The 24,303-nt window shown below is 45.3% G+C and overlaps 1 protein-coding gene across 4 annotated transcripts in view; it reads left to right on the top strand.

Annotated features, from left to right (window-relative positions):
* The window catches only part of LOC109854490 (nucleolysin TIAR), a 455,086-nt gene that overhangs the window by 184,945 nt on the left and 245,838 nt on the right, over positions 1 to 24,303 (top strand). For all 4 annotated transcript variants that reach the window (XM_020427608.1, XM_020427609.1, XM_020427610.1 and 1 more), the window contains one exon: positions 6,170 to 6,227. In XM_020427608.1, the coding sequence (XP_020283197.1) occupies positions 6,170 to 6,227 (58 nt within the window). The remainder of the gene's footprint in view (positions 1 to 6,169; positions 6,228 to 24,303) is intronic.

Genomic DNA, 24,303 nt, shown 5'->3' with positions numbered 1-24,303 from the left:
TATGCAATAAACACAAATCGCGGACGAATTTTCAAATGCACTCGAGGGTGGGGGAGGAGGGAGAAAAGATGGACGACCCGGAGGTGGCGGACAAACCGAAGCCACTTTAGTCCTTGACACGGCCAGACTGAACGAGCTACCCGTGGCGGCCGTGTGTACGGCAGCGGTAATACATAATAAGATATGAACGGAGGGCATGCGGCATAATCATATATCATAGGTTAGTGCGGTACGGCAAAGTATTTCTCCGTCTACACGAAGAGAGAGAGAGAGAGAGAAAGAGAGAGATGGTACCACTATCGCCATCGCAACCACCACATCGCCTCTACAGATACGCACGCACACAACAAGGAATACTAACCTGAGGGATTCTCTCGTCTTCCTTGCAACCATCCTCTCTCTTTTTCTCTCTCGTATATTCCCGACTGAGAAACTCCGCCGCGGCGGTGCGCAGCACGTATGCGGCTAACATCCGCGCGTTCGAAACAAACGCCCGTGCGAGGGATTTGGTGCTGTTCCCCCTTAACTTTTCGAGCAAGAAAGCCGGAAGGAAACTTGCCGCGAGCGGACGACACCGGCCGCGCGGGGGAGGGGGGGGAGGAGGGTAAACGGTTTGGTCAATGAATAAGCAGAAAACCGGCGGAAAACTTGACGTCGGTAAAACGCTTCTCAAGCTGAAAACGTGTATGTGCACACACACACACATACACACACACAATCGCGCAGTTGACGAGGGGGTAAACGCGGAGTCGTGTTTCGACGCGGAAAACGCACTGTCATTGACTCGATATACGAGATAGAAAGTTTCGTTATCATTGGCTCGATATATGCGGATGGAAAATCCCCCACATATCCGCGGTGGGATTTTCGCAAATGAGAGAGAGTTATTAAGATTACTTGATCTATTTGCAAATTTACGGCGAGCGCTCGCGCTGATTAGGATAACTCGTAAATTGTCACTGAATTTCATATATATATATATATATATATATATATATNATATATATATATATATATATATATATATATGTATATATATATATACATATATCGATTTCGTGCTCGGGGATTTCGGCATATCCAATTAATAATGGACAAATTGAAATTCAAGCGCTATTGAAACCATAGCGGTCGTGCGGTCGCACCAAAAGTGACGTCATTATAAATCAATTTTCTGATCACAGTGTATTGATGCGTAAACGTAAAATCGATGGGTGGGAGGGGGGGTCTCCTAACTACCGTAATACACGGAATCTCCGATTTATTTGTTTTCGACACTATTACCAGTTAATTAGTAATTAACATAACACGCGAATTATCGATCCGCCGTTATTACGACATCGTTTTCCCTCTTCGTCTTCCATCGAGATTATTAAATATGTAACACACACACACACACGTGTGCACGAAGCGCGCGATATTTTAACGAACATCCGACAAAAGAGAATAAACATCACCTACTTGAGAAATAATGGAATTCTTTTCTACTGTTTGTTTTTTTTTTTTTTTTTGGTTTTTGTTTTACATCTCGATATGCTTTTCTGTTTGTTGTTAAAATGAAATTCGTCGGCACTTGTATTGATTCGTTCCACTTAATTCTAATTCCAAAGCGCGTTTTTGTTGTTTCGGCAACTCTAAAAGTGAATCTGATTTGATTTGATTTTTTGATTTGATTTTTTATTCCACTTTATTTCATTTCCAAATTGTTTCGATAACAATTCCGGCATCTTTCTTCGTCTTCTCAGTCTAATATGTCCTGCTGTTTGTTTAACGAAAACAATTTTGTGCATAATTTAGTCTCAGCTAAGATTTTTGAAGAGAGAATCTCTTCAAAGGGGTGCCGAAAAAGATCCCGAGGTTCGCGGAATCGGAGTTAAGTTTTCACCGAGAGATCTAAGAAGGATCGTTAAAAATGAAAACAACACGAAACACACACGCGAGAACGTACGCATAAATGTTTCGAGAATTTTTGCGGGGATTGCCTTTTCTCCTCTCTTCTCGGCGTGAGAAGAGATAAATTCGGATGCGAGGAATCATCTCTTTCCGGGAAAGAAATGATTTTTTTCAGCAACATCAAGCTTCGGGTTTCTTCCACGCGAAATAGCCGTTGCTACGTGTTCGCGGCGAAAAAAGAATCAATTAGATCGCCGAGCGCGGGAGGAGGTCGATGCACCTCCCGGACGTTTTTAAAGCACCGATATTTACAGCGTAATTAACGATAGAACCGACACGGAGGATTGTCACGGGGTTTACTGGGGAGAGAAAGAGAGAGAGAGAGAAAGAGAGAGAGAGACTTCCACCGCGCCCTTCGTTCGCGTCGGTGTGTGCGCGCGCGGAAAGTAAGCGAATGTCCCGTAAATTTCTTACGATAGCATTTCCGTGACTTATTACCGCAGCAGGCGAGAAGCGTTAGCGGTGCCGCGTCGACTAATGGCGCCATGTGGCTGGAAAATAAGAAGGCATAAGTAAGAAAACGTAACAAATCCACCCTTCTCCCTCCCATCGCGCATCGGCCGTAATGTTAAACGACAGCGCGAGAACGAAGGGGGCCGCGCCCTTCGTCATGCGAAAAGTCCGAGAAACGGGTCTTACCCCATTAAACGTACTTATATAAGATACTAGCCGGTGGCCGGCCAGCCACCCTCGCGGTATCAATCACGATAATAGGACAATAAATTTCGAAACGGCAGGCGACCGCCCGGCTAAGGTCAAAAGTGCAGCAGCTTGCAATTTCTGCCCGATTTCCTGCCCGATGCTCGCTCGCAATAACTCAACCCTCACATCTGTAATACGTAATCGCTCTCTCTCTCTCTCTCTCTCTTTTTCTCTCTCTCTGCCCTACCTAAACCTTGCATTAGAGCGCCATGTTGATCCACCCTTTGCGTCCGGAGTGTACGCGGTACGTCCGTCGTACGGAGCTTGCAGCAAAGATCCGCGGCTTTCGGTCGCGCGAGAGGTCATCTACAAATCGATATACGTTTGATACTATTTGACAAGGTCGAAGGATCTAATTTTCTTTCTTTCTTTCTAACAAAAAAAAAAAAAAAAAACAAACAAACTCAATACTTTGCGACATTGATCTATTTGGTTTGTGTCAGCGACACAATGCGGCTACGCCCGACTTACTTGCTCGACGAGATGATTCGACTCGGAATTCATTGTCTAACGTCTAGATTGTCGAGAGAGGGATCGTCATCACATCATCTACAGAAGTCGCTTTTATTACCAAGCTCCGCTCCAACAACACACAACAGTCGGAACACACTAGGTCGGCCTCATTCCGCGCGAGCAGGTTATTCACAAAACGGAAGTTTAGATATATACGCGCGGCGTAATACGAAGACGGCGTATCGGACGGGGGAAACTTCACTCCTTAATATATAAATATGGGCGCGCGCGAGAGAGAGAGAGAGAGAGAGAGAGAGAGAGAGGCGAAAAGGTTCAGGCATAAGGCGCGTGTGCATTAACTGTTCAAAACTACGACATGTATAAACTTGCTTACCTCCCTGTATAAAACCATAAAACAACGGGCTCTGGACCGGGCGGACGACCTCGGCAACCCAGGCTAACTATTAAAAGTTGCAAATTGCTGCAGACACACTGCGGGCCCCCGTGTTCGCGCTGGTACCGGCCGCCGTCTTGGGCACTCCGCGTTCGCGTCCTGTCCTAACTTACTTACTTACCAGACTTACTCGCTTCCTTACTTATATAGTCACTCCGCTTACTTACTTATTCCCCGCCTCGTATTCCTTATCCTCCCGCACTTTTCCGCACGCCGCGGTTTCTTCTCCCCCTCCCCTCCTCCTCCGTTCCACCACCGCCGCCACCCAGTTTAACATTACTTGTTCCCGTCGTGCCGTCCTTTCTCGAAACAAGCTCGTCCGTTGAAAATCCCCGAGAAATATGTGGTTTGAACGTTCGCGGAGTAACGTCGCGGTATTAATTTTTTGGTTTTTTGTTTTTTTGGTTTTGCCGTTCGTTAGATACCGCACAGCAACGATATATATTCCCTTTTCCCCCATACGTCATTCGTAACCAACGAAGGTTTAGATATCAACGGGACAGAAATAATGTATATTCGCGGTGCTATACACACGATAGACAATATAACGCAAGATTATTTAACTCGCGCATGTACACGCGCGCGCGCGCATATTTCTGTTCGACATAGTGCACGGCAGACTATTTGCTACGGTTAGTTTACCGTTTAGCTGCGGCATCCCAATGCCGCTCGCAAATATATTTTGTAAAATAGTTTACGATGCGCGGCTGGCTGGTAATCGTACAAAGCACCGCACGGACGTAAATGCTTTATCAAGTGGGACGGAGTATTTTGCCTCTGTTCGCACATTTCGCTATATAATTCGGTTCAATTATCATTTGATTATATCGATTTTCGATGCGTGCGTGTGTGTGTGCGCGCGCGCGTTTAGTTTGCGCCTTGCGCAAATGTGGGTCCGCGAAATTGCAAAAAACACACGTACGTTTGGCGACGCAAAAATTCCGCGCGGACACAAGTCGCACGAGTTCGTGTCACGAAATCAAGTAATGACGTGTGCGTGGGATGAATGTTTCGGCGATCGTACGACGAGGTCACTTTTGTCGGAAAAAATAATAATAATTACAACAAAGCAAGTTTTTTTTGCGTATAGAAACTACTAAATATTTAAATACATGTTTTTTTTTGAAAATAACTTCGAACACACGATTTATAAAAGTCTGTATATAACTGAAGCGAAAGATTTTCTTTTTTTTCTCCTTCCGTACTTGTTAGCAGAATTTCTTTTCGCGCGTACCGACAGCTGAAAATTGTTAATTACGCTTAGCTGCTCCGTGTCTGCTTTATGAAAAGTGAAATGTTTAAATAGCTTTTAAAACTTGCCGGCAGAAATGCAGTAAATTCAACGAAATGGTACAGTAGTTACCTAATCAACATATTTGCGTTTTCGCGTTAAAAGCATTTTTAATGCAATATTGCGAGTAATTTCTAAAAATAATAAAATATATATAGAAACGAAAAGAATTATCATTTAAACTGTCTGTGTTTCTCTCTCTCTCTCTCTCTCTTTCTCTCTCTCTTATTTTCCGCAACATTTAGTCTCTGCCAAATAAAATTTTCTAATGTTAACATATAAATACATATGTTTTTTACTTTGTCATAGTTATTTCTTCAATAAACATTAGGCCGATGGTCCGGCAATGGGGGGACCTTAGATTCGCGCGAATATAGTTTCGTTAACATTTGCGAGAGACGTAAATATCCTTAGCGGCGTAATCACGGTCTATGCCTACGACCAAGAAAATGAAAACTAACGATTCAATATCATCCCTTCCCCCCCTCCCCCCCCACGCGAGTTGCGAATTAACATGTACCGACACAGCCCGCGTTGTCGTCCACGCGTCTCGTTGACACCATTTTTCCATTAACTCCGGCATCGCGCCCGCTTTTATTATCCCCGCGTTCTCTTCGCGTTTTCGCAACGTTTTCCCGCTTATATCACGCTCGCAAAATCTATCACTCACTCGTTAACTGGGCGATACGCGAGAGAGTGAAATCGCGGCCAAGGAACATCGCTGAACTAAAAACAAAAAAAAAATCATCTTTCAGAAACGAAACAGAGCGGCGTCCACGCATTTCGCGATTGAAATTAGATTCGGGCTCTTTTGGAAACGCAAACGTTTCGGCGAAATTCGGAATACGGCGAAACTTATTCCGGCGGCTCGCGTTCGTTGGATTCCGGGCGCGTTTACATATTTTTATTTTTATGTTTTTTTTTCCTGGACTGCGCGATCGGTTCCACCGCGAAAATGACTTTTACTATCTATCGAATATCTGCGACGCCACGGAGGAGAGCGCGGGGATACACGGCGATGCATAAAGAATCCAGTTTACGGCGTCTGTTAGGACTCGGCGATACTCGACACGTCCCATTTCCGCCACCCGACCGTCTTCTCCCAAAGTAAAACCACTTCCCTCGCCACCGGAATCCGCGGATCCGATTTTCGAAGTAATGTGATCGATTCTCCTACAAAAAAAAAACAAAAAAAAAAAAACAAAAAAAAGTTTAAAAATCCCCGCGCCTCCGAAAATCGCGCGAGGATATCTTGTATCACGATTTATTAAATGCACGTGTATCTTAAGCGCATGTTTTCTTTTTGAATGTTTCAGGAGATGAAAGTTAATTGGGCGACGTCGCCGGGTAACCAACCAAAGCAGGACACGAGCAGTAAGTGCATCCTCTCCTCACAGATTTTTTTTCTCCGCTTTAAACCTCCAAAAATATATCTAGCGTCGTCGTGCGCATTGCTGGATTTTCTTCGATTTCAAACGCTCGACTTCTAACGCTCGAGTGTGACGTAAACTTGTCAGATTTTTTATTTTGCGAAAGATATTCGCGCGCATTTTGTGGGGAATAAAAAATATTTTGTATCGCTTTATCATTTTTTTTTTTTTTCATTTTTCATTTTTCATTTTTCAACGATTGTTCGACAGAGCCAATTAACGCGGGATAAAATATAAATTACTTTATGGGCTAACGTAATATAATTAAATAGCGCGGTAATAATAAAATTTGTATTTCATGAAAAAACTGTGTGTTTACTTGAATACAATTGTGCGTTAATATCGCACATCCTTTTATTATGATTTCGTATAATTATTCGTTATATTTGATCGATCGAATATTTAATCAATCGAATGTTAATCGAATATTTAACATTGAATGATTTTTGAGAGACTCTCATTAAATCGTATTTTAATATTGACAACGAGAGAAACTCTTTGTGAAGTTTTTTGACGTATTTTTCACCCTCAAAACTTTCTGTTTGACATTATTTAAAAAAACAACATTTAAAAACAACATTTAAAAAAAACAAAATTATCACGCGAGCCGATCGTGTTGGCGACAATTCTCAAACAACATCCGATCTTGAAACTTAATAAAAAATTCCAAGTATCCGATATACTCACGCGTTTTTATGTAAACGCGTCAGTTTTGCCCATTGTCACGACTCGACAAGCCATTACCAGTTTCTGTATTCGATACAACGCGTTTGAAATAGATTTTCCGGCATCTCGGCACCGGATAGTTTTCACCGTCAATAAAATATGCTCCAGTTTTCTTATCGCTGAAAAGAGAAATAGATGGAACATTATACCCGCTGAAACGCGCGCGCGCAGAGAATACGAATCAATCGGCAAACGATGTTTCGAGAATTGATTATCTTTTGCGGCAATGCGCGCATTTTGTTGTTCTTCGCGATTTTCAGTAGACGGTGCTCGAGAACCGCAAGTCAAATATTCTCGCAACATATTTGTGTATCTTTAATAAAAAAAAAAAAAAAAAAAAAAAAAATACAGAAGCGTACAATCTCATCTGTTCTGAAAAGATCTCGCCTCTGTCCGAACAGATCAAATTTGTTGTTTGATTATCTTTCACGCGGCAATGCGCACTTGATCACCGTATATATTTCTATTGTAAAACGAAAAAAAAAAAATACGAGCTTTGAAAAAATTCTCGCAAGTATACTCGGACGCTTATATAATCAGATATAAAATAATATCCTCCTCTTTACTCGAACGCGCGACAAATCTCGACGCGAATTTTTAATTCACCGCGCGCGGTGTAACTCTCGTATATAATTGCGTTTAATTTATTATTTCAACGTTTATATACGTTAGATAAACCACCTTGGATATATTCAGTGAAATGGGACTTGGTGTAACAGTTCCGTGTGTATGTATATATATATATATATATATCCAGAATAACTTCTACGCGTAAGGTTGTCCGGTACAACGGCAGTTTGGGATTAAGCGTACGTCCCTTGTGATAATCTCTTTTGCTTCCTGTGTGTCTGGGCTTCTACCCCCGGAGAATCAGCCATAAACCACGAAACCCGTCACAACTACTTTCTTCCCACGATCTCTGTGCGCGCGCGCGCAGAACGCTTGATATGAATGCCGGATTACGACGTAAGCCGAACGAATTAGAAGAGCTTTTCAATTTTGTTTTTTTCTTTTCTTTTTTGTTTTTTTTTTCTCTCTCTCTCTCTCTTTGCTCCTCCTCGCAAAAACGTCACATTGTCTTTCGCGGGAGATAAACGCGGACTTCGCGCAAATTCGAGCGACACAACTTATTGTCACTTACAGAGAGCGACGGTGTGAATAATATAAATGACGAGTGTGGTCCAGCCGTAAACATTTCCAAATCCCCTGGCGTTCGCGTGCGGACTCCTCTTCGGCTCCCGTCACCCTCACCCCCCTCCCCCTTCCCTCCGGACGCGACCCGAAATAATTTAACAGGCACGCATGACGGCCAAATAAATATCGCAGGAAGATTTTTCCGTTCACCCCCCGCGCTCGTTACACGTGTGAAAAGGTCGCGCGAGTCGCGTTTCTGTGTGTGCACCTACTACCCTCCCCCCTACCCCCGTTCACCCCCATTATATATGATGTACCCGCGGCTGTACGAGTATGTACGCGTGTGCGTGCTTGAAATTCAGTGAGGGCGGCAGCAATATTTAACTCAGTCTGAAATTCCTCTTTTTATGGACTTGTAAAACCGTGACAGGCACATGGGACCCGATCCCTGCCCTCCGCCCCCGCCTCCGCCCTTCGTCCCTGTCGTTTTGCCTCTTTCACCCCTTTCACCCCTTGTTGCCTACCTGCAAACCCCGTTTCATCCCCTCGCACCCCGCGCTGACGCGGTTAGACGGCGGTCTCGTATCTCTCTTGTCGTCCTCTTTCCCATCGACGATCCACACGTATCCCACGATCACCTTCTCCGCTCTCTTCTCCCTTTTTCCTTTCGGCCGTCGCTATCTCTTCGCCGCATATACCCTATACCACCCTATTCGGAACGCGCGTTCTCCACTTCCGAAGCACTATTTCTCCACGGCGACAAATGCAAAACTAAAACGTATTCTCTCCCCTATTCTCTCTGTAAATATGCCGGTGGCGGCTATACACATACACACACATACACACACGTACGAGGATGGCCCGAGTTTTTCCTCCGCTTCCGCTTCCTTCCAGCCGTCGCTTTTTACCGACCTACGCCATCCTCTTCCTCATGATCATATGTATACGGTATTCGGCGAATGGCTACGGCGGTGTCTCGTACGGCTGCAACTGGGACGACGGGTTGTTTTACTTTTCCGCGAGAGATTGCCAGTAAACTCCGACGGTGATGCACCTGCGCGCATCTTGTGACTCGCGTCGGGAATATATACGTTCCGTTTCCGGAAGAACTGCGCGCGATAAGACGGAAAGGGAATCTTAACGTATGTCGAAACGAGCGCGCCCTCGTTTATTCGTCAGCGTCAATAATTTCGGTATTTTTTCGGTGATCGATCGAACTTAGCCGCGATTACTTTCGGCAAATTGAATTTGTTTCGACGCAATCGACATCGCCGTATCTATCTTTTTTAAGTTTTCCCGACGCGAACGGGTGAAGAACGTATAAATTCGCGTTCGAAATATTTTTCATCGTGTTTTTGCGTGTTTTTATTGTAACTAAATAAGGTAAAGTAGTTTTTTGACAAAAGTTTGTTTTCGGACGCGACCGATTTTTTTCAAAAACTTTCTTTCACCGATGAAAAATCGCTCGCGGATCTGAATTTTTCATATATTTCCAACAACAAAGAGAAAAATTTCTTCGCATTAACACCGTATTGTAATTCGGATTCGGTCCGAAACGTATTCTCAAAATTCGTTTCTCATTGCGCGGGAAAATAGAGACGATAAATTTTATTTAGAAAAAAAAAAAAAAAAAAAAGAAAAAAAACTCTTCCGAAACTTCGCACACATCTATTTGCCTTACGAGTATTTCGAAAGTTCGCGTAACTTGGCGCGATCCACCATTTAGCGTCAAGGGAAACAATTTGTAACGCGTCTGGTTTACTTCAAAAATCGATAAATCAGTGTTTTAAACCGCGCGTTCTAAACGAGAGCGAGAACGCGTCACTGCCGTAGAGCATAACTCCCGTAAAAGTGTGTCAAGCCGGAACTTCTGATGACTGTTTGCCAGGATCGCGCGAGCGTACTGTGTAATCTCCGGCGCTGCGAAGCAGCAAATAATATTTCGCAGTTACGAGAGATAGATAGATAGACAGATAGATAGTTAGATAGATAGATAGCGCACACGCAAGCAAGAGAGAGAAAGAGAGGGATCGAAGCGATACGCGCGTATATATATATATATATATATATAAATGTTTGCGGAACGTCTCTGCAATACGGGGACGGAGGGACTGTATTAGTTTGAGGTCGGGTATCAGCTGCCGGACTTTAGAAGACCGCGGATATACTTGTTCCCTCGTTCGTAATACGCGGGTGCGCGTTTTACGCAAAGATGAAAATATAGCGGCCGAAGAAAGACGGGCGGCGAGGTAACAAACGACGATGGCACGCGAGGGCGGCGAATTGCGATAAAATATTTTGGACACTTTCATGTCCCGCGCGCGCACGCGCGTTGTATATTTATCGCCGGCCACGCGGTCGTGCCCTACCTCCACCCCCCCCCCTAAGTAGATCTTCATAATTTTTACTTAAAGCAAATAGTGGGTGTTTGCGGCGCGTTAAGGAGGCGAGAGAGAAAAATCTCTGTGCGCGATTTTTTGAGGAAAAATTACGAACTCCATTCCCCCGGAGGTTTTTTTGGGGGGTTTTTTTGTTTCTTTCCGCGCAAGAGCGCATTTCATCGCGCGTAAACATACTTTACGGGACGGCGTTCGTGAATGCGAAGAAGTATTTGGCGCTCGAGGCGAAATTATCGATACCGTCGACTTAAAGCGCGCAACATAACGTGACGCGATTTGCATAATTGCAATTTGTGTAATTGCAATTTCAATTATCTCAATCGGTATGCAGATTCGCCTATAATCCCGTATAGTGATAGTGACCCCGATATTATAGATCAATTTCACGCCGAACCCCCTTTAATAATACCAACGTGCAATCTCTGTCGCCCGCGTAGTTGCCGCAAATAGATACCGCGGCTTATATAAAAGAGGGAAGTTCGTGAAAGAGGATAAACTCTCCGTTCCATTTTTCCCCTTTGATCATTGACAGAAGAGACTCGACGCGAAAGACGCGAAAAGAAGATTGGGAAGGGGCGAAAAGAGAGTGAAGAAAATAAACAGAAAGAAAAAGAGAGAGAGACAGAGAGAGAGAGAGAGAGAAGTCGTGGTGAAAAGCACTGAATTGGGTTTGGCTGGCTGACTGCGTAATCGCGCATCGTTTTTCCTTGCATTATGAATCGCACCGAGGGATAATCGTCCCAGTATTTACGTGGCTTTTCGGGGCTACAAAGGGGTTGCGCGCACCCTTTCCCAAATTCCACTTCCGTATTCCGTTTATCCGAGCGGCGAGAAGCGTTCGCCGTAAGCCGCACATCTTTGCTGTTTACGCGCATTAACAACTGCTATTATTACGGTTATTACCTTAGGCGCGAGCTCCATTTCTCACATCGTTCCTTTTTCGTCGCCCTTACGAGTGTATCTCTCGCGTTCCGGGAGAAGACTGTCAAACCAAATCCCCTTCTCGGGCTGCGATTTCACAACACGCCCGAACGGGAGTCGCACTCCCGATCCGGTTTATGAATCTGAGAGTCGGTCGTCGATTTGCTCTCTCACGCCGATAGAATTACCCCTTTCACACGTCGGAGTGAAGGGGAAAGAAAGAGAATTCGCGCGCGAGAGAGAAAAATAGGGGAGGAGGAGAGGGAAAAAATTTAACAATTTATATCCGGCGCGGCTCGAAAGAGAGAGAGAGAGAGAGAGAGAGAGAGATCGGTATCAATTATAATGGCGCCGAGATTGCTGATTTACATGCGCGCCGCGCGAATACAAGTGTTCTAATTTACGTACATTCGGGAGGAATTCGCGTTTAACTGGCGACACGATGCAGATCAACGGACCGAGAGAATGGGATGAGCCGCGGGAGACAAGTGCATCGCGCATTCTCTTTGTTCACGCTGTTGCATCAAAGCCCAAACGTGTACGTGCACACAACATACACACACGCAAATAAATGCACACACACACGGGTTCCTCACCTTCTCTCCCCTCCCCCTCCAACCCTATTTCGAACCTTGCGGTATAACGGCGCATCGTGCGGCGAAAGCCCTGCCGTTGGCATTTGTGGACAGCTCACGGCTGATGAGAGAATCGGTAAACCACGATGCGGTATCATATCGAGATCGAATCTTGCGCGAGAGCTTAATGTGTAAGTACGGGGATTGAGTTCCGATGAGGGGAGGCGCACGCGAAGAGCTTCCTATAATCAAAACCCCGCGCGGAAAAAAAAAAAAAAAAAAAACTAATCTTCGTGCCGGTGTAATTCGAAAAATCGCTTCCGCGATCGAAATCTCTTTTGTTTGTTATCGCGACAAAAAAAAACATTTTGCAAGATCTAGCCAAATATTTTCGTCACATAAAATTAGTCGCTTCAGAGCTGGGGGGGAGGGGGGAAAAAATTTGCTACGGGGCGGCTTAAAATTTGCTTCTCGGCGCGACAACACTTTTTTTTTCCGTGCAATAATAGAACCTTTCCAACAATCACGCAACAAGAGCAAAAGGGATGCTTTGTCATAGACAAATAAATTCTCCCGATTTATCTCACCTGTTGTCGGGCGGTGAATCGCATAAAGGAAAAAAATGCTTGTTAATTAAACCAATATACCTATTGATGTGTCAACAACAATGACGTCAAGCTGAGAGATAGATAGAGAGAGAGAGAGAGAGAGAGAAAATATTTGTCGTATACTATTTATGTATCTCTTTGTATAAAAGAAACGCGCAAAAATGTTTTTCATCCGGTCGTTTCGTATCCAGTTAGCGCATACGGTAGTTCGTTCCGCTGAAAGAACGAAAGCATTAAAAGGCAGCTGCGAAAAAGGAAGCTGGCAAACTCATTTTATTAAATCTTCTTTTTACACGAAAGAGAGTACTATATTTATTCGTGTAACTCTTCATCATGGAGCGCTAAATAACACTGTCCCATATTGGATCTCCGCCCGGAGTAAAAAGGGTTAATTAATGAAGTACAAGAAACGCGAAACCATCGCGAGATAAAAAAAAAAAAAAAAAAAAAAAAAAAAAAAAAAAAAAAAAAAAAAAAACTTCATACACACACATACGCGCCCGTAATATCGTCCAGATGCCAGCTGATGTTTGCCGCACGAGTGAAATGGAGTACCCGCGCGTCGCNAAAAAAAAAAAAAAAAAAAAAAAAAAAAAAAAAAAAAAAAAAAGAAAAAAACTTCATACACACACATACGCGCCCGTAATATCGTCCAGATGCCAGCTGATGTTTGCCGCACGAGTGAAATGGAGTACCCGCGCGTCGCTTTGTCGTAAAAGCTTGCAGACGTCCGCACAAGCCCCCCGACTCGCCGAGCAACTCGCTGCCGCTCACCGGCGTGTAATCACAGATGCGCGGGAATGCTTACCGCGTTCCGCACGTTCGGATGTAATTACCCGGGATGCAAAAACAAACGCGAGGAATTATTATATTTCGCTACCCCGGGCGCGACTCTTTTCCCTCCCCCTCCTCCGTTCCGCGTCTCGAAAACAATTGGAGTTCCGCAATATGCGGCGAGCTCTCTCTCTCTCTTTCAATCCTCGCGAGCGTTACAAAGGAAGTTCGAGCGAGGAAAATTCGTTATTTCCCGCGTTCGAGCTTTAAGGATTATTTTCACGTGCGCCCATCGGCGTTCCGCTGATGGAAGGATACGCGCTTTAATCAAGTTAATGCAACCACGCGCGCGCAACCCTCACCCGCCCGCTCGCCCTCCTCTTCTCGCATCGGCCATACACGTTGTATCAACCTTTCCTACGAACTGTACTGGCGACTGACACGTATGTAACGCGCACAACGTGGGATGACTTTTACGCACGGCACACACTTCGGAAACCGATGTGCCAATTCCATGCGGAAGTTTCGGATCGCCGCGCTCTTTCCACGAGCACGTTTCTCGCAGATTGGCTCGAAGAAAAATGTCGGGCCAATTTTCAAGTCACTTTTTCAGCGTTGGCCCGAACGAAGAGAGAGAAAACCCGTTGTTAAGAAAACGCACGCGTTGTATTTCTATGTGTGTGTGTGTGTGCGCGCGCGCGCGTCGTGCGTATTTCGACAAAATATTATCCAAAGAGCGACGTTTGTTACAACGTGTATAATCCGAACTTGGGCCAAATTGCTCGCTCGACAGTCGAACGATAAATCGTTGGTCGTGTGACGCACGTGTCTTTCGCGACAAAGATGCGGTAATTCGTAAAAAAAAAAAAAAACATCTACAATAAACGAACAGTTTTGTTACAAAAGTAATTATTCGATGTGTAAATATTAATTGTAATCATTTTTTTTGAACACGTGTGTGTATTAAATATCGACCAATTCTCCTTGCGTTCCTCATCGCCGCTCGGCCGGCGTTTGTTCTGTCCTTTCTTGATTGACGACGAGAAATTAACGATCGCGCGTAAAATATTTCTTTTCGTCTAACGTAACATTTAAACACACGCACACACACGTTTATATATGTACAAATAATTGGAATATCGCTCACCAGATAGTTCGCAACCGGGCTTTATTCCATATTGATGTTGCGCGATATTATCGCGCCATCGAGTGCAACTATATTCTCGTCGCCATATTTGTTTACCTCGAATGCCGAATTAAAGGCTTTTTTGTTGAATAAAAGCCAACACAAGTTTGAAAAAATATAAAATTTTCCGGCCGTTTATTAAAAAACAAAAAACTTATGTGTATGTAAACGCGCTGAAACAATGTCGGAATTCGGGGGTGAGGGAAGGGAAGGGGGAGGAAACACAGCGCGCGGAGTGTCAATAACTCCGGCTCGCTATCGTTAAAAGCACGCGCCACATTGGGAACAACCGATTCGTTTAAATTTTGCGTAGCGTTCGAAACGTCACCGGCTTGCTACTAAAAAAAAAAAAAAAAAAACTAGGGGAGGGAGGAGATGGCGGTATAGCGATATTTGCGGCCGTTACTGTATATTTCATGTAGTACATACACGCGTTCGCGGGGCGTGTATATGCGATAGAAATTGCTCTCTTTCTGCTCTCGACGCGAAACGGCATTTACTTTCCGCGAGAGAAACACGAAACGGGGGCGAAACACGAGGGCGCGCGAAAATGAACGCGATCCCGACAACTTCTTCTCTCCTACCCCCTCGTCCGGTGACCGAACATTATTATGCTAAGAGTTCCCTTAGGAGAGTAATAAGGGCTGTCGTTCGCCATTGTTTCGCGGCCGGCGTTACGATCGCCGGACAACGGCGCGATATTCGATAGCGAGAATCACCGCAATCCCCCGTGTGCGATAACTCAAGCACACCGCGAATAAGGTGTCTCTTCTCCTCCTCGGTCGAATCCGCCGCCGCCGTCGTTTATGCGAGCAAACACACAGCCGCAAACGTTTTCGCCGCGCAAACCCTTTCCATTTGGGGGAGGGGAGGAGGGGGAAAGGGAGGAAACAGATACGTCTTGCGACAATTTCCCCACAATGTATAGCGTCCCATTGTTGCGCGGTGCTCGTTAAAACGCGCGACAAATTCGCACAATTCGCCGCCGAGTGAAGAAAAACTATCTCGCGCGAGAGAATTATTTTCCGATCGATATTATTAATCGGATATTTATTTTTGATCGACGGGTGTTTTTGTTTTGTTTTGTTTTCTTTTTTTTTCAAGGGGGTTGTTTTTTTTTACACACGAGATGCAAATCTCAAACATCCGACACAGATTTTTTGTTCGAGTTGAATTTAAAGTCGAAATTAATATAATTACAACGTGCGTTGATTTACACCTTGAAAAATTATTCCGCACGTACATTCGCCGCTTGTCTGGCCTCGTTGTTACGTAGTTGAATATTAAAAAAAATGTATGCGATCTGTATCAATTTGTATAATTTATTTGTCTTTCTCACGGCAAAGTATATTCGCTCGCGAACACTCCGTGTTGTCACCGCTAATTCATACTTTTTTGGAAAAATCGAGTCGATATTTACGACGTTTTCTCGTGCAAGCTCACTAATCAATCTTTCATGACACGCGCGAAGGCGAATGACAACGGGGTGCGCGCGCGCGCGCGCGCGATCAAACCGATATCACAAATAAATGATAAGCGAGGAGAAACCGCGGAAAGACCGCGCGCGCGCTTTATTGAGAGAAACTGCGGAGCGATTTATACGAGGGGGAGGAAGGCTCGCGGCGATCACAGCGTGAAATACGGCGCTAACGAAGAAATGAATCACGTCGGTGTATATCTACCCCTAGCCCAGATAGCTCCGGCGAATAATTTTAAAATGCAGAATTCACCTGGGGAGGTCTTATCCGCGCGCCGTGGACGGAAAATTATTTTGTCGCCGTGTGACACGTGTCGGGGGACAAGAAGGGGGGAGGCGGAGGGGTGGGAAAAAAACAGAAGAAGGAGAGGAAAAAAGGTAGCGCCGGAGTAGAGAGACTGCGAATACGATATGAAAAACGGAGTTTACGGGCGGCTGTAAAGATTGTGTCGCGACGACGTGGGGGCCCGCGTACGCGTATACGAGACGCGGTCCCTTCTCCTTCTTCAACATTCTCTTAAAAAGTGCTCTCTCTCACGTGCTTTTCGCAGCCGCGACAACGGATTATAACGTCGCGCGCGTACATCAAAAAGATCTCCGAGGTGCTCATGTCGCGCACGTGAATCGCTCATTTCGGTTAATTTACATCGAGCTTATATTTCGTTGGCGACGAGAGAGATTCTCGCCTCAACGTCTTGATTTCCCACGTTGTTTAACGCGTGCATCGGTCGGGCAATTGTTAATAAAAAAAAAAAAAAAGTTGTATCGCGCGCCAACGTATGCTATCTGCTCATTACGATGGAAATATTTAATAGCTCGCACGTCGGGAACAAATGGTCGCGGTTCTCGACGGAGTAAAAGACTCCGCACGCGCGCGCGCGCGCGCGCACGGAAATGAGTGCGGAAATTTTCAGATACGTCGGCGATTGCAAGAAATATTTCTCGCGCGCGTATTCTCTCTCTCTCTCTCTCACTCTTTCTTTTACCTCCGATACGTCGGCTCTGATATGTAAAGTTACGGAAAACGATAATCTTTTTCTCTCTCGCTATGAATATGAATTACGCGGCGCATGAATACGCATTCTCTAACGTATTACGAAGAGCTTAATTACTATTGCAACTTCGCTCGTGACCGTCTACCTAAGGAAAAAGTTGTATATCATTTTAACCAGGGCATATTTGTGGAAGGAAAACGAAGTTCCGTGTACAACTAATGATGATATACAACAACCGTGTGTCAGAGAGCGAGAGAGAGAGAGAGAAAGAGAGAGAGTGCGTGCGAACAGCTCGCAATATAAAACAAAACAAAAAAAACTACCGAAACTGCGCGATGTAACTACGCGCGATGATAAATTAAATCGCTTCGAGATGCGATTGGATTAAAAAAAAAAAAAAAAAAAAAAAAAACAATGTAAAACCGCGAAGGTTTTCTCAGTGCGACTTGAAAAAAAAAACCGCGGGCGATCGAGTCCGATTGTTCACGTTCGATCTTATTTTGTTTAATACATAATTTTATCACGTAATTGCTATAAGCGCGACCTGATTAATTATACACCGCAAATTAATTACGTCGAAAAGCAGAGAGAGAAAGAGAGAGAGAGGGAGAGAGAGAGCGCGCGCAAAATTTTAAATTGAGATATTCCTGATTTCCCCGGCAATTGCCGCGGGCGTCAATCGAAATGCCAGTCGTTCATTCGGAAGTGGTCAAACTGATGATATAAATTCATATGCTGTATGCAACATGGTTAACAAAAACCACGTAGATGTTTTAAATAAACCACCGGCGGCCACGCCACAAGCTAGTCCATGTTTCCGCGACTATTTCCCGAAGTGAGCCTGCGGATTAGCGAAATATGACCGCTTTAGGGGGAAGTGATGGGAAAAAATTTGCGAGAGAAATTTGCATCGAATCTCAACTCGGTAAAAATGCAAATTTTCGTCGCCGGCCCGTCGAATGTGACTCGCTTCCCGACACAAAAAAGCGACACAAAAGGAAAAACCAATGAACGAAATCTTCCGAAAAATATCATCAACGAATTTGTTGCGCGCGTATCGCGTTATTATTGTAAACAATAATAAGTGTTTGTTTTGTGTTTCGCAATTGCTCTAACAGCTGTAATACGAGATATCGAAAATAGATCTCGAAATCTAAAAACGTTACAACGCGTGTATAGTTTGTAACAAATTCTTTCTTTTTTTTTTTTTTTACCTAAAATCCTCAGATATAAAAAAAAAACAAAAAAAAAAACAGAAGAAATTCGGAGCAAAATAAAATACGTTAATCTCGCGAGGAGAAATTAATCGAAGATCGCGCGAACGAGGGAGGCGCGCGAATTTAAGTATTTGAAGTAATTAAATACCTTCTCTCACAGACAGAGCACGTTATCGTTATTTTATCACTTCGATATTTTCTCTCCCGCGGTGTTTCGCCTTACCTTTTACGTCCCGGTCAGCCGCTCGTTTGCAAAACACTTGGGCGATAATAAAAAAATACCTGAACGCTCAACTCGTCCCTCGGGGGACGAAGTAGCAGCTTAACCACATGCACTCTCCTCAAGTGCGCGATATCGGGGATCGCCTCTTCTCGCGACGAAGCAGCGGGGGGCAGCCGTTCCTCTTCGGTCTCTCCGCGAGCGAAATAGCCTTACTTACGTACGACGGGATATTACGTACACGAGTGGAAAGCGCAGAGCGGGGGGGGGGAAGGTTGTTCGGAGTGGAGAGGAGAGAAACCGGCTTCTCTGCCGCAAAAAGCGCTGCGTCGGTGGGTAACCCCGAACGCCGCATCGCGGCATCGCTGGCAGCGCGGGGCCATCGTATCGCAATATCCGGCCGGAGGTAACGACGCCAGCCAACGCCGATAGAACCCGGGGATACGCGAAGCCACGGGGAGCCGTTAGGATCGCCAAGGCCCTTAAATTAGCAACGACGTAACGACGATAGGGGAAGCAGAAGCCCCGAAGTGGCGCAATTTCGCGCACGGACCGGAGTGACTGTGCGCGGCCGCGGCTCGATATCGAAAAAGTATAAACCAGTGAATATGCAAATATGCGCGTCGAATGCGCCTCGTGGCGCGGCCACGCTGCTGCGGCCAACTTTCCTCTTCTCCGCGGACGTATACGGACGGATGTTTCTCCCCTCTCCCCTCCCCGTTTCCCAACCCCCGTATTGTACAAAACCCATCGTTTCTGCTTTTCGTACAAAGCAGCGCGCGTATATACGTTCCCCCAAAATGCCCGCGAGATTGTTGTGTCCAAAAATTTTTGTTTTTTTCTCTTCGGTGCGTGCGATGAGACTCGGGTTATAAAACGAATTTTGCTCAATGAAGAATTAAAAAAAATGGTGGGGCAAACACACGGCGGAAATGCGCGGGTCTTGAGCGCTACTCGCTCGCGGAAATTGCGTCGGCAAAAGCTGAATTTTTGCGCGAAACACAAGAATTAAAAAAATACGAAAACTACGCGTACTTTTTCACCAGAAGAGAACCTAAACGTTTTGGTCGTAATTAGAGAATAATTTTAAAAAATATAATTGCGCTTGTTGTTTGAATAATTTTTCGGTCCATTTCCTCGATTAACTGTAAAAAAAAAAAAATTTAACTCCGAACCGTGCGTGTTTCGGACAAACGTGTGTGTGTGTGTGTGTGTGTGTGTGTGAAATTTGCGTGTTTGAACTCCCCCGTGTAATCTATCAGTTAGCGCGCGCGTATGAGAGAGCGTAATCTAGAGAGCCGCTAACGATGGCTGACTTTGATTAAAGAAATTACACTCCGACCGACACTTTCGCTCTCTCCCTTTGTGCGCATCTCACAAACTCCCTTTTCCGCGTGTTCACTTGGCGGCGGTAAAGGCGCTTCTCGTCCGCAATCGCGACGACGGGTGGTAAAGCGCATCTCGTCTCGACGATAATTACCCGTACACGTCCGAAGGTCGAGGAGGAAGGCGGCGGCGGCGGCGGCGGCGGCGGCGGCCTCGTATCCCCGACACACGTCACTTCCATATGCCGCCCTATAACACCGCGCGTTCCTCCTTGGGAAGGTCCCGCACAGGTCGGGAGGAGGTTTCCGGCTTATTAAATGCATTTATCTTCCGCGAAAATCGTGTGTTCGTATCTCTCTCTCTCTCTCTCTCTCTCTCTCTCTCTCTCTCTCTCTTTCTCTCTCTCCTCCAATTAGGCGTATTAAAAATAATTCTCGACGGACGCGTATATCGTTGACCCTCCAAGAGGACGCGCCCTTCGGACGAACTGTGGTCACTTCTGACCCGATTATTCTGCTGATTAAAATCAAAAAGTCGCCTCGCGCACGCGAATTTACGTACGTGTGTATTTTTTATTTTATTTTTTTTTAAATTGATTTTTCTAAAATTGATATTTTTATTATTGTTTTACTACATTTGGTTATGGATGGAACTTATTCATTGCATCTCTCAAGTGACTCAGCCACCGCTAACGAAGGATCAAATACACGACTCATCCTCTAGCAACCGAGCGCCACCTTTTCCGACACTTTTTCCCTCAACCCCATCTTTTCGGAAGAGTACACAGAAGGGAGTAACCTCCTTCTTCTCGCGGAACCGATTCATTGTCTTCTCGCTGAATCACAGGCGTGACCCGGGCACGCCCGACAAAATTTGTAACAGAAACGCCCGACGAACGATTACGTTTAAGACACCGACGCGTCGCACCAACGCGCGCGCGCGCGTTCAGTTTGTACGTACTCGCACATACGGATGATACATATTTATGATGAAACGTGTGCTGGAGGGGTGGCTGAATGTGTGCAACTAAACACAGCGGCGGGAGAACGGGAGATTATTTGCAAAGCAAATGGCGCGACGTGGTTCTAAGTGGCAACGGGCGCAGCCACGTACGCGACTAATCTCGTCGTCCTTTTGAATTTCTCGCTCGCGCGCGCCTACCTGTGTTATCGTCGAGCTTTCTCCCTCGATGTATGTGTGTGTGTGTGTGTCACACGCGCGCGCGGGAGCGACAAGTCTCTCCTCTGACGCACGAAAGTAAGATTAGAATCTTCGGGGGGTGCGCGCGACCGTCTCGCGAGCTTTGCTCCGACTTCTGAGGAAGGGGGATGGAATACGGGGCGATAATTGCGAGAAATAAATGGCGGCAGGTGTTGCTCGCGCGTCTATTTACTCGCGCAATTTAAACAACAGCTTGACCTTCCCCCCCCTCCGGGCTCGCGTCTATTTCTTCGCGTGCGATAAGTGTCTGTTATTTGTCATGCGAATTTCTTTCCCGCCGCGAAACCTATGCACGCACACACGTACACACACGCAATTATAAAAGACGAAAAGTATAAACAAGAAGGCAAACGGAGATCTAGGTCGGCTAAGGTACAAGAAATATGAATTTAACGTACTTTTCTTTAATAGTGTGCGCAACAGGTAGGTAAATACTTCAAATATGCGACGATTGCATGAATTTCAAGAGGCATTCATCGTTCGATGCTTGAAGAATCCGGATTGCACAAGAGAAACCTGTCGCTCGTCTTTTAGCAAATATATATATATATATATATACACGCGGCAGCGTCGCGCGCATTCTGTGTTATACGCGAGCAAAATACTTCGCTTTATTATACCGCGCGCATTCAGCGGCAATCGCGGCGAACTCGCGATGAGACAGAAAAAAAAAAAAAACGCAAACAAAAGACAAACGTCTCAATGACCGGAGACGGAGGAAATAATTATTGAGAACAACATGCGAAATTTTGTCAAACGACAATGAATATTAAAACGCAATTGCGACAATTCTCTCAACGTCACGTCAGAGTTTCGAAGTCTTTGCGAATTTGAATGATTCAGTGGACGAAACTGGTCGTGAAATTTTCAATAACGTGCGCGAACACAGAACGTTTCTCTGTGTGTGTACGAAGAGAATATGATTTTATTCTAAAATACGATCGCGTCTCGATTCGAGAGTCGGATCTTCTTCGGTAAATAATCAAATAGATGAAAAATAGAGACGGTTGTTCGATAATCGTTTTATTATCAACAATAAAACAACGGACTGATCGTCCGAAAGGATCGAAACGGACATGATCACATTTTGTGACAAAATCATATATTTCATACATCCTGTAATAATTGGTTCGTATTTGCGTTTTGTTATAATTATTTTGTTGTAATTACGGCGCTTTTAATAAATATCCGAGACATTTATCTTCGTTTAACGCTTTTCTCTCTCTCTCTCCTCTTTATCTCGCACCATTCGAACAAAATCTATTTCGAGGTCTCGTCTCCCCGACGAGCTGCGCTCGTGTATAATTTGTAATTGCGCGTCGTTAATGCGTGTCAACAATGTCACACACTTTAATGGATTAATTGGAGAAACGTAGGGTCACGAAAACACACGGATTGCTGCTTCTATTTTGCGACCTTATTTTGCAGCACGTAGCGCGCTGCGGCGTGAGCGCGGACGGGAAACACGGTGCTTCAACATCGTATTTCTGTTACAGTCAATCAACAGCTCGAATAAACCAAACAAAACCCCGCGCGACAAATACGCGCGCGATCAAAACCGCCAACCCGGTAATATAGACAGAACCTTTTAAAAGCATATTTGTGTTGCCGTGACAAAATCGCGAACCGGTAACGCGCGTTGTAACGCGCGCGCTCGTATTTCGCATAATAGCTTTTAATGCCGATTCGAAAAACGTGAAAAACCGCGCGCTCCGGGAGGCCGAGGGTTACACTACCTGGCGCGCCGCGGCAGGTAACTTTATATAAGCTTTCCGTGCGCGCGCGCGTCTCTCGTAAAATCCACGCGCGCGGAAACATTTCCAACTGGCGGTGTTTTGAGAACGCGCAATTGAGTTATATTATTTCCGCGGCGAGTGCTGAATACAAAGGAGCGAGCGACGAAAAGGGAAGTAATTATGCGAAAAGTTGCAAAAGTATAACGTTCGCGCGTGCTGTTAATGCGCCAAAATAAACGTAAATAAACTATTCGACCAAAAATCATCCGAGCAAACAGACAGACAGAGAGAGAAAGAGAGAGGAGAGAGAGAGAGAGAGAGAGAGGAGCGCATCTCGCGAGTGAATATATTCCGATTGTTACAAGTTGGAACGCACTTCAACTAATATCGTTAGCTCGGCGGGGATTGAAAATTACGGACGGTAATTTCTGACGCCGCTGCCGCAAACTATCAGTTCGCGGCGGGCGGCGTAAAGTTCCCCCTTGGAATCGCGGGGATTCGGTGCGGTAGTTACGGATTTTAATGCGCGGCCCGTCGTGACGGGTAACGTCCGTGGAGAAATTTCGCGACTATGTGGTTCGCGCGAATACGGAAAGTGATGCACACGTACGTACGTACGTACGTACAATTGCGGAAGAGGATGATGAGAAGCGAGGGGGGGAGATAGGGTCGAGGAGGAGAGATGGCAGCGTACTGATGCGGCGGAGAGGTGTGTGTGTTTGCTCTCGTCGCGTAGTATTTAGAGCTTTAATGCGAACAGACTGAAATGCGGACCGGACTCGTGTACCGAGCCGAGGTCGATGGAGTGAGCAGGGTAATGAATAGGGTGTTAGCGAAACACGATGTAACTGCTAACGCTGCTGAAGCGGCCACGCGAATACGTGCTGCGTGGGTATTGTAAGCCACGTGGACATGTTAGCGCAGACGACGGCAGTTGTGTGTCGCGCGTCTCGCCCCGGGTAATTCTTGCCCCCCTCTCTCTCCTCCTTCGCAACGCGTCGCGAGTATCAAAGAATTAAGGGCGCATTAAGGGATCACGAGACAGAGTTTCCTCGCGAAACAAAAAGTTACGGAGTCTTTTTGAGAGAGAGAGAAAAAGAGAGAGAAAAAAAAAAAGAAAAACAGAACATTCGCGAGAAATCGATCTTCTAACAATCCGGGAGACAAGATTTCGCGAATAATTTTCGCGCGAATGACGGGAGAGAAGGGGGAGGGAAATACGGTGATTTCTCGGTAGTTGAAAGAAAAACTGCGATTTGGAATTGAAACATCGAACGAACATAGTCGCCAGCAATTGGCCATTAGGAATGAACGCGACGGACGGTAGTTTTTTTTTTAGCTGAAATTGGCGATTTCCATTTTGCAACCACCAACCCCTCCGTGTTTTCTCACGTATTTTTCCGTCTTCTTCACTCCGGATTTATTTTGTCACGAAATTTTTCTCTAATCAAACAATCACGCGACTTTGTTTCCGAGAGAGCACATGTCTCTTTCTCTCTCTCTCT

This window comes from Pseudomyrmex gracilis, unplaced genomic scaffold, assembly GCF_002006095.1.
Source record: "Pseudomyrmex gracilis isolate BER0280 unplaced genomic scaffold, ASM200609v1 scaffold_68, whole genome shotgun sequence".
NCBI lineage: Eukaryota > Metazoa > Arthropoda > Insecta > Hymenoptera > Formicidae > Pseudomyrmex > Pseudomyrmex gracilis.
This window is presented reverse-complemented; position numbering and strand designations above follow the sequence as displayed.